At 42.7% G+C, this 10,675-nt stretch overlaps 1 protein-coding gene across 1 annotated transcript in view; it reads left to right on the top strand.

Moving 5' to 3' along the window:
- RYK (receptor-like tyrosine kinase) overlaps positions 1–10,675 on the top strand; it is a gene marked incomplete at its 5' end in the record, with an annotated part of 44,466 nt that overhangs the window by 30,457 nt on the left and 3,334 nt on the right. The window contains 4 exons of the mRNA XM_010189080.1: positions 1,004–1,073; positions 2,916–3,048; positions 5,679–5,788; positions 8,653–8,812. Of these exons, the coding sequence (XP_010187382.1) occupies positions 1,004–1,073; positions 2,916–3,048; positions 5,679–5,788; positions 8,653–8,812 (473 nt within the window). The remainder of the gene's footprint in view (positions 1–1,003; positions 1,074–2,915; positions 3,049–5,678; positions 5,789–8,652; positions 8,813–10,675) is intronic.

Consider the following 10,675-nt stretch of genomic DNA (forward strand, 5'->3'; position numbering starts at 1 on the left):
AAGAGCAGATGAGTTCTCTCCTCTTCTTCCTCTGAGGGCAGTAAAATGTTGGTTCGACTCATCCATAATATGTAAATGCATCCTAACTCAGCGAGGAAAACTGCCCTTTGCTGGGCTCTCTCCTGTGCCAGCTTGCTGCCTTGACACACCAGTACTAGTTCTAGCATGAAGGAGGGACAGAAAATGCACCCAGGTATGAGGAGGGTGGGATTGGGAGAGCTCTGATCTACACTGCATTGAGCTTCCCTGTTGCTTCTTGCCACCACAGGGGGGAAAAAAGCCCAACAGCTTACAGGCAACACCTCTGGTTCTGCCCAGTAGATGTTCTGATCCCTGAGGGTTACTGGAGTTACCACATGCTTCAGTTTTAGCGGCCAGCAGTGATGTTTGGTTTCTTTGTGTGTTTTTGTTTGGTTTTGTTTGGATTTTTTTTTTTCCAAAAGGTGGGAAGAGAACAGCAAACAGCAAACATTTTTAAGGTTACCAAGAGTCAAGTGTTGCACATAGAGAGCAAGTAAACAAGCAAATATAGAAATTAATGGTCTCCATCTTTGTGGAAGTAAACTGCAGAGCCTATACTGGTAATTTAGCAGTGAACCAGCGTCTTTGGAGCACATCTGTGCTTTTGGGAAACGCGTGGTGTGCTCCCCTTCTTCCAGGAGCTCCGGCCCCGGGTGCAGCATGCGACCCGTGCCACCTCGTACGGGCAGTTCGTGCCTGCCCAGAAGCTGTCAGGAAGCGGCAGCAGCACAGTCTGTCAGCACCTGGAGCGCGCTTTAGTTCCTTTTTCGGCTTCACCCCATTTGTTTAAGCAGAAATGTGCCCTAGAACTTGGCTTGCTTGTTCAGGGGTTTTAAATTCCATTTTTAAAATGTAGGCAAACAAGTTCTGTTTGTGCTCAAATGACCTTGACTGACTTGCAAATCTGGATCAAGTTTTAATTAGTATGTTGGTTTGTTTCCAAAGTTATATCTGTGGTTCCTTTATTTATTTTTTTTATTAGATCAGGCCTCAGAGGTGCAGGTGACAATGATGCTGACTGAAAGCTGTAAACTCAGAGGACTTCATCACAGGTAAGCTAAGTGGTGGTTATAAACAAAACTGTACCTGTGTCAGCTGAAAATACTTATGCTTACAACTCCCTAGGGGGAAAGGAAATGATTTTTTCAGAACTTAGCATCATTTTGTACATTTGAAGATTTTTGTAAGCCATAAACTGCTGAAATTATTTTTGTGACACTTCAAAATACAGAATTCTAGATATACTTTTTATTGGGAAGGGTACTTAGAAGTTCTTTTCCAGCTGCACAGTCGGTAAAATCAAATAATGGCAGCATGTGAAGATGAGGAAAGTCTTTGGTTTGGGGTTCCAAGCCTCGCAGTGAAATGTGGATAGATATTCCTTTTGTATGTTCTTTATTCCTGAAAAAAGGTGCTGCAGGCATGTGTCGGTTTACATTGCTTCTTGCACAGGCCAGTTGTTAAAACAAGTAAGTATATGTGCAGGTCGATTATCAGTTTAGCTGATTTGCCAGTCTGCTTAGTATTGTTCATTATTTTTTAGATGGTATTGAAGAGTACTGGGGTTAGGTATCCTCCTACATGGAGATGAGGAAATGCTTTTTAGGACTCCTGCACACATGTTGTCCTGCTATGGCATCGTAGCATCTCTGATGGGATTGATTCCTCAAGAATTACTGGTCTGATCTTCTGGAGTAATCAGTTTTAGATTAATGCCCTGAACAGCTTGAGTTAGTGGCAGTTTTGTAGCTTGGATTCAAGGCTGAAAATGGCCTTAAATTTCTTTGTTACTGGCAAGGATTCAGGTAAGAAGAAACTTATGCTTGTTGTCAAGTCCCTAGGCTGGTAATTAATCATTTTATTGGTAATGTGAAGGAAATGAGAATAGCTCAAGCAGAATTATTAGTCCTACAGTGCATTTAAAAGCTGCTTTTTTAAGGTCTACTGTAGTTATAATCCTGTATTTTAGGCAAGGTCTTTTTATTAAGAGGATTAGCAGGTCTTTGGGGTAACACACTTAAAATTGAAACAAAATGAAACAGCCCCCCTCTCATCATTCAAAATCAGTTGCTATTGTCCTTTTTACAAGCCAAACTCTTTAAATGGTCCAAAAAGCTTTTCCCTCTCAAACTGCAACCTTTATCTTGGTTGAAGGTACAGCTATGTGGGTGTGTAGAGCTCACGGGTGCGACACTCGACTATCAGACTTCTTCAAGGATGAACAGGAAATTTCAAAGTTCTCTTTTAAAAATCATAACAACTCATTGAAAATTTCCTAATATGTTTCCAATAGAAGATACAGTTTTTAAAAAATTGAACCTATAGACAGCTTGTTTCAAGTTTCTACACAGTCACATGTTGATGCTATAGGAAGATGTATAATCAACGCAGCACGGAGTTATCTGAGTCATAAGGAGGAGTAAAACACCTGTGATAAAACTTTAATGTTTAGTTGATTCAAAACTGAAAATTCGTTTTGTCATTTTGAAGTGGATCAAACATGATGTTCTGTCTTTCTCTTAACCACTCTGTAATGGAGCTGTATATTTATATCTGTGGTTGCATTTAGACTGATACATGTCCAAGTTGAGGATATATCGCTTCTTAATATAAATGATAACCTGTATTCACAGAAATTTATTTCAGCCCTTTTGGACCAAGTGAAAAGTTTGAGGGGGGTTCTTCATAATGGCAATGTACTCAAATATCTATTTTTTTTTTAAGTATCTAGGGCTTCTGTTATTTGGAGACCTTGTGCTCCACAACTCATAATGTGAGATTAAATGCTTTTCTTCCATGTTGAATTACTTTCACTTTATGCGTTTAGGGATCAACAAGATTTTTTCCATCAAATTGCAGTCATAAAATTAGGAATTTCTCTATCTCTCTCCCAGGAACCTGCTGCCTATCACCCATGTCTGTATAGAAGAGGGAGAGAAACCAATGGTGCTGCTCCCATACATGAACTGGGGGAACCTTAAACTATTCTTGCGACAGTGCAAGCTGGTAGAGGCCAACAATCCTCAGGTATGCTTGGAAATCTGTGACTTCTTACCTGTTAAACTCAGATTTGAGGTAGCTAGTATATCATACATCTTAAAAAAATAAAAAAAAAATAGAGAAAATGGCATACGATTGTGGATTTCAGTTAGAGTACATGGGGGGGAATTATCACAGAATATTAGGAGTTGGAAGGGACCTCGAAAGCTCACCCAGTCCAACCCCCCTGTCAGAGCAGGATCACCCAGACCAGGTCACACAGGAACACATCCAGGCGGGTTTTGAATGTCTCCAGAGAAGGAGACTCCACAACCTCTCTGGGCAGCCTGGGCCATGCTCTGTCACCCTCACAGTAAAGTAGTTTTTCCTTATGTTCATGTTGAACCTCCTATGCTCCAGCTTGCACCCATTGCCCCTTGTTCTGTCATTGGACATCACAGAGAAGAGCCTGGCTCCTTCCTCTTGACACTCGCCCTTTACAAATTTATAAACATGAACGAGGTCACCTCTCAGTCTAAAGAGCTAAAGAGACCCAGCTCCCTCAGCTGCTCCTCATAAGGGAGATGCTCCACTCCCTCCATCATCTTTGTGGCTCTGCGCTGGACTCTTTCAAGCAATTCCCTGTCCTCCTTGAACTGAGGGGCCCAGAATTGGACACAATATTGCAGATGTGGTCTGACCAGGGCAGAGTAGAGGGAAAGGAGAACCTCTCTCGACCTACAACCACCCCTTCTGATACACCCCAGGATGCCATTGGCCTTCTTGGCAGCAAGGACACATTGCTGGCTCATGGTCATCCTGCTGGCCACCAATACCCCCAGGTCATCTTCTGCCTGGCAGCTCCAGCCTGTAGCGCTGCATGGGGTTATTGCGACCGAAATGCAGGACCCGGCACTTGGCCTTGTTGAAGCTCATCCAATTGGCCTCAGCCCATTGATTCAGCCTATCCAGGTCCCTCTGCAGAGCCTTCCTACTCTCAGAAGATCAACACTCCCTCCCAACTTAGTGTCATCTGCAAACTTGCACTCAATCCCCTCATCCAGATCATTGATAAAGATTTTAAACAGGACTGGCCCCAAAACCGAGCCCTGGGGAACACCCCTTGTGACTGGTCGCCAACTGGATTTAGCTCCATTCACCACAAACTCTACTTGGCCATCCAGCCAGTTTTTAACCTAGCAAATTATGTATGGAGATGTTTCAGATTTGCTGATTTTTTTAAATATATAATTACTATCTATTAATTATCCCTTTAATTACTATAGTTAATTATTTTTAGTGAGCATAAAGCACTTTTGTTAAACTTTTGCAATGCTGCTGTAGTTTTGCTTTTAAGTAAAATAACTGGATTTATTTAACTTTAGATACTAAAAGAAGTGATCTCTGCTGGTTTTTTTTACTGCTGTGTCTGCTCTTTAGCATTCATAACTACTGTGTTTCAGTGAAACGTGTTGGATATATTGCATGAGAAGTGAGAAAATATTCCTAGATGAGAACATATTTTGAATATTTTTTAAAAACTGTGTAAGTGTTTAGTGATGGATGAGTATATGTATTAAAACTATCCGTCTTGTTAGGATTACCTTGTCTTTTCTTCAACTTCACCTTGGTTTGTCTTCTGTCTTTAGGCTAAATCAGGTGCGAATTGAAATTTGTTTTCCAAGCTCAGCATTTGTGCCTGTTATGTACCAAATTTCAAACTAGGAAGGGCCACATATACCTCTGTCAATTTACAAGTCGTGAGAAGCTGCTGGGATCTTTCAGCTTTGATTTTCCTTGTCTTGCTGCTTAATCTGAGTTTTATAAATCCCTACGCAACCCACTAATATCTCTCTTAAAAAAAGTTTAAGCAGAAATGGTATATAATCTGTACTATGTCAAATGGGAGTGGCCTCTTAGTAACTAGGTAAGACTATACTTAACTATCAAAAAATGGGACATTTGATGTCCTAAATACTTTAAGATGAAACTTTTCTACAAATACCTAAAGCAAACTCGTGAATTTTCTGTAATAATACGTGGCTGTTGTTCTTAATAACAGCTTGTTAATGAAGAAGCCAGTTGACTGTTGTTTGAATTTTAGTGTTTGGTTTATTTTAACCCCAGTCTTGCAGCTTCAGTGTGTCCGCCTACATACCGAAGTTCTGAAATTCCTGTAGGAGAGTGAACTCAGGGTATAGATCTGTGCAAGAGTTTAGTTTATAGAGGACTGTGACATTGTAAAAGTAGATGGAGCAGCAGCCTTTGCTACTGGTTTTCAGCAACAGATAGCAATGTGAATTTCTACTGCTGTTTGTGATCTTCTGCCTGAAAATGGATTGGTTTCCAGAGACATAGAAAGTGGAAAAAATTGTGGTAAGAGGGGTAAAATTGATCATTTTGCCTATGTTCACCACAAATCAAAGGAAAAGCTGTGTAGCAGTGAGGCGGAGGGTAACATTTGCCTCTGGCATGTCATAAAAGGAAAAAAAAAAGTTAAAAATTAGAATAAGGAGACTTCATAAGTTTTTCAGCAGATGGTAATGTGTGGAATACACTACTAGAAAGCATCGGCCACTAAAGGTGAGGGGAAGGAGCACCAGAATACAACACAAATACTTGGTTAGCGGGCCCTGGGCTTGCAGTTTGGCAATGATTGCTCTTCTGTGCTCTTGCAGGCAATTTCCCAGCAGGACCTTGTACATATGGCGATCCAGATTGCCTGTGGAATGAGCTACCTGGCCAGACGGGAGGTCATTCACAAAGACCTGGCTGCTAGAAACTGTGTGTAAGTACTACACAGGGTAGAGCTGTCGTGCAATGTTGGTAGGGATGAGCTTTCTCCAGTTGGCCTGATCTTATGTAAGAAAATAAAGTGCTACATTTTCTAATAATTTGCTCGATTCTTCTGTATGAAAGTACTACTGATAAACAGGTTAGTTTCTCAGAATTGCTGCCCATGTCTTGATGTAGTAGGGATTTACTCTTGAGGAACTGACTGGGTTACTGTCCCAGTTCCTGTTTGGCTTCCGTCTCCTTCAACTTTTTGTCACCTTTGTGAATGTGATTTTCCTTTATTTGCCAGCATGTTTTCCAGTATACCCTTGGCAATACCTCCTAGGATCCTCAGGGCTTCTGTCCTTCCAGTATCTTCAAGGCCCAGTTGTTGACCCACCTTGTTGTACCCCTCTTTGGTTAGGGATTTGCTCTGTTTCCATGTTGTCCTTGAAGTGGAAGCCCAGTTTCTGTCTTCGCACTGGTCATGGACCCTTCTGGTGTAGGGTCTGCCTTGGGGCCATGCTGCTGGTGTCTGTCAGAGCTCTGCACGTCTGGCTCGGCAATTAGTATTAAATTATGAGTCATGTTCCCCATCCCAGGATAGGTCCTGCTCCTGAAATTTGGACTGGCTTCCCTGCCTAGCCCCTCAGGGTTGTCAGGGGTCACTATTGCTACAACTTCTGTCCCTTCTGCTTCTCTCCACAAAATCACTCGTTCGTCTCCAATGCAGTCTTTAGCCCAGTTCTTCAAGCATGCCAATCAGAGCCAGCAGGTTGCATCTGAGGTGCTAAGAGAAGAAGCTGTGAGACACTTCAGCACTCATGCATGTCCTGGGTTGTTCTTTTAATACTGCACTTGTACTGGCACTAGGCACTCTTGGTGTAGCAAATGCTGGGACTGAGGGAGCAGTGAGATCCACCCTGATGTCACCCCCTCGTGCTTTTGAACTGGTGCCACCAGGCCGGTCCAGCAGAATCTTTTCTGGCTCTTGTGCTATGTGAGGATGCTGAGTTTGGTAGAGTTCCTGAGAGACTCTCTTAATTCCTATTGCTTTTCCTCTGGTGACCATATTGAGGAAGAAGTGATACCAGAGGAGAGGGAGATCATAAACAGTGCTCCAGGGAGATTGCTCTGTGACCACCTTTCATTTCTGTGCATTCTGTCCCTCTCCTCCATGGGAAATGCAGGCAGGAGCGGAGCATCTGCTGATCTGTGCTGCAATACAAGAAATACTGGGTTAGCCTTTGGGTTTTCAAGAGAAAAAAGAGATTTCAAGGCATCCTAGCTACTGGCAGGGCTTTAGTTCATCTGCCACCCCTTTGTTCCCCAGGTCTATTCCTGTGCAGTGAGCTCCTCCAAGGAGGAGTTGGTCTGAAGTGCATCAGACCTCTGTACCGGTGCCTTCATTTTGGGAAGGGAGCCAGGATTCCAGTGTTCTTGGCAGGTTTGTTAAGAGAGGAAATAAATTCTGGTCTCATGTGCCCATGGCACAGTTGGGCCCAATTAGAGTGGGCATATGGATTACACGAGTCATAGTTCTCTAATCACTAGGAAATTACCCTTTGTATTGTATTTATTTACAGCCAGATCTTCTAGGAATTTCTCTGAACTCTCGAAGAGTTACTAGATAGGGAAATTTTCTGGTCTATAAATTTTGAGGGCAATGAACTGACCAGAAAGTGCATAGAAATGGGATATATAAGAAGGTACTTGAGATAGTGAAGTGGGAAACACACAAATTAAGCATTTCTATTTAATTATTCTGATCAAAGTAAATAAATAATTGAGAAGATGGAAAGACAGCAAACACCATTTTGTTACATTTCCCTTAATCCAATGTTATTTCTGTATTTTTGTTGTAAGATCTTAAAGCCAACATCTTACCATATTCTGAAGTCAGCTGTTCGAGAACATTGAACTTTATTACACACTTTTTAAAGTTCAACAGAATATGAATTCACATCACAGAGTGGGGAGAAAACGCTAGGCTCTGTGTGCTTTTTTTGAGTCATCTTTTGTTGATTAAAAGAATATTTCCCTTAGCCAGTATCCTGTTTTTGACACCAGTCAGAATGAATATCTTGTGGTGAGGGGAATAAGTAATATCTTACCAGATAGCTTGATCAGAGACAAGATGTTAGGCCACAAATAATATGGATTGCTTTGACAAGATACTGCAAGGTCTTGCTTTGCTTAAAGTCTTTGGCTCATTATTGCTACAGAGGTCCTATAGCTTAAATTTGTTCAATTGATCTGATAGGGTATCCCCAAGGAAGCAGGAATCATTTAAGGGAGTTGGTTGTTTGCTTTAAATGTATTTTTTTTCACATGTAAATGTTTGATTTTTATTTAATATAAGACTGCTGATTTTTTCTACTGCTTATCTATTAATGCAGAGTAAATACGTTCTTTGATAATATTTGGTAATCACAGAAAAAGTGTGTCTTGATCTAGAATCACACAGAATCACAGAATATTAGGAGTTGGAAGGGACCTTGAAAGATCACCCAGTCCAACCCCTGCCAGAGCAGGATCACCAGACCAGGTCACACAGGAACACGTCCAGGCAGGTTTTGAATGTCTGCAGAGAAGGAGACTCCACAACCTCTCTGGGCAGCCTGGGCCATGCTCTGTCACCCTCACAGTAAAGAAGTTTTTCCTTATGTTCATGTTGAACCTCCTATGCTCCAGCTTGCTCCCATTGCCCCTTGTCCTGTCATTTGGTAGAAGAACACCAGTCCTTTGAAATGCTGATAGTGCAATTAGAGTTCCCCAATTAAATCTGAAGTCTGAAACTGAAGGTTGGGCATAATTTTTTTTTCTGCAAAAACTGTAGTGCCAAGTTTGCTTAATACTTCTGTTCTTTCAAATTAGCATTGACGATGCACTTCAGGTTAAGATTACAGACAACGCGCTATCTCGAGACCTATTTCCCATGGACTACCATTGCCTGGGAGATAATGAGAACAGACCAGTTCGATGGATGGCTCTGGAAAGCCTGGTTAACAACGAATTTTCCAGTGCTAGTGATGTGGTAAGTTTGGGTATTTTACTCTTACATTTTGTAAATGTATTTTGTTCACATCTTTTCCTTTTTTTCAGCCGTTGGAGAATCATGGCACTGAACAGGTAACAGTCCAGAGCAGCATCTGTACACCCACTGCCTGCATTTGCTGCTCATGGCAGATAGGTCAAAGATCAAGCAGGCCCTTCCTGTGCAGCAGAATTGTCCATTACACCCTGTTCTCCTTGGTAGTGTTAGCAGAAAAGGCAATTAAATTCAGTGAGCAATCTGTATGAGGACTTTGCTATTTGAATGAACATGATCCAGAGCCCGCAACAGAGCATTTCAGTTGCAGTCTCACAGATGGAGAAAAGGGGGAGGAATTGCTTCCCTTGGCCTCCTGGCTAACACAGTCCAGAACACAGCTGGATTTTTGGCTTTGAGAACATGCTGCTGATGGATTCAACGTGTTCACCAGGACTCCCAGGTCCTTTTCTGCAAAGCCGCTTTCTAGGTGGTCAGTCTTAGCCGGTCCTGGTGCAGGAGCTGTGCCCTCCCAGATGCAGGACTTTGTGTTTGCTTTCCTTGCACTTTGACGTTCCTGTCAGCCCCTTTCTCAGCTTCTTGAGGTCCTTCTGCAGAACCCTCTCCTCCAGCCTGTCAGCCATGCTGCTCAGGTTGGTATCATCCACAAACTTCCGAAGAGGCCTGGTTGTTATTGAACATAAAACAGTATTGATTCCTGAGCCATGCCGCTAGAAACTAGCTGCTAGTTGGACCACTACTGCTGGTAACAGGTTAGTCCGGCATAGTTTACCCTCAATAAATCCATGCTGGCTCTTCACAGACACCTTTGTGCTTCATATGTAATTTTTTTTTCATATGGAAATGGCTTCCAGGGTCATGTCTTTACCATTAACAGGAGCTTATGTTGGACTACCTGGCCCATAGTTCCCTGGATCCCATCTCTTCTAGAAGGTGCCTTTTTCCCAGTTGTCGGGAGCCTCCTCCAGTTGCAGTGGCTTTTCAGAGATTATGAGAGCAGCATTGCAATGACTTCAGCCTGCTCCCTCAGCACCCTTGGGTGCATCCCATCTTGTACAGTGGTCCGGTGTGTACGCAGAGGTGGTAGCCAGGTGGGGGTCGGTCTCTTCTCACAAATAACAAGCGATGGGATGAGAGGGAACAGCCTCAAGTTGCACCATGGCAGGTTTAGATTGGATATGGGGAAAAATTTCTTCATGGAAATGGTTATCAGGCACTGGAAGGGGCTGCCCAGGGCGGTGCTGGAGTCACCATCCCTGGAGGAATTTACAAGACAGGGAGATGAAGTGCTGCGGGACATGGTTTAGTGGTAGACACGTCATGACCTGGTTGGTTTCGATGATCTTAAAGGTCTTTTCCAACTAAATGGTTTTATGCTTTGAAATGTTTTCCTTGGTAGTTGAGCTCTGCGCTTTGGTTTTCCAGACTCCATCCCCTGCTGATGCACTCTCACTCTGTTCCCAAGTCGCCTTCTGCTTCCACCCTCTCGTCCCTGCCTTAGTGTCTGAGCTGAGTCAGGGCATCCATGATGGCTTTCTCCCATGCTTCCCCAGCTTCCTGCACAGCAGAACGGATGGTTCAGTGCTTGTCCTTGAAGATCAGTTAGAGTGCTAATTAATGGTAAACCACTTGCCCTCATGATCTTCCTGCTAAGAGGGTACTTTCTTTGGTAAGGGTGCTTTCCTTAACGTGGCTACGTCCAAACACTGTAATATGTGTCTTAAAATGGTTTAGAAAACATTTGACAACTTCTGGTTTCTTTTTTAATTCTTTTCCTCATTGCCGTGGTCTCCATACTAGTGCTTAAGACACATAAACAAAATCTAAAAAAAAGGAAGGAAGGGAAAG

The sequence above is a fragment of the Mesitornis unicolor genome, unplaced genomic scaffold, assembly GCF_000695765.1.
Source record: "Mesitornis unicolor isolate BGI_N332 unplaced genomic scaffold, ASM69576v1 scaffold2707, whole genome shotgun sequence".
Lineage (NCBI taxonomy): Eukaryota > Metazoa > Chordata > Aves > Mesitornithiformes > Mesitornithidae > Mesitornis > Mesitornis unicolor.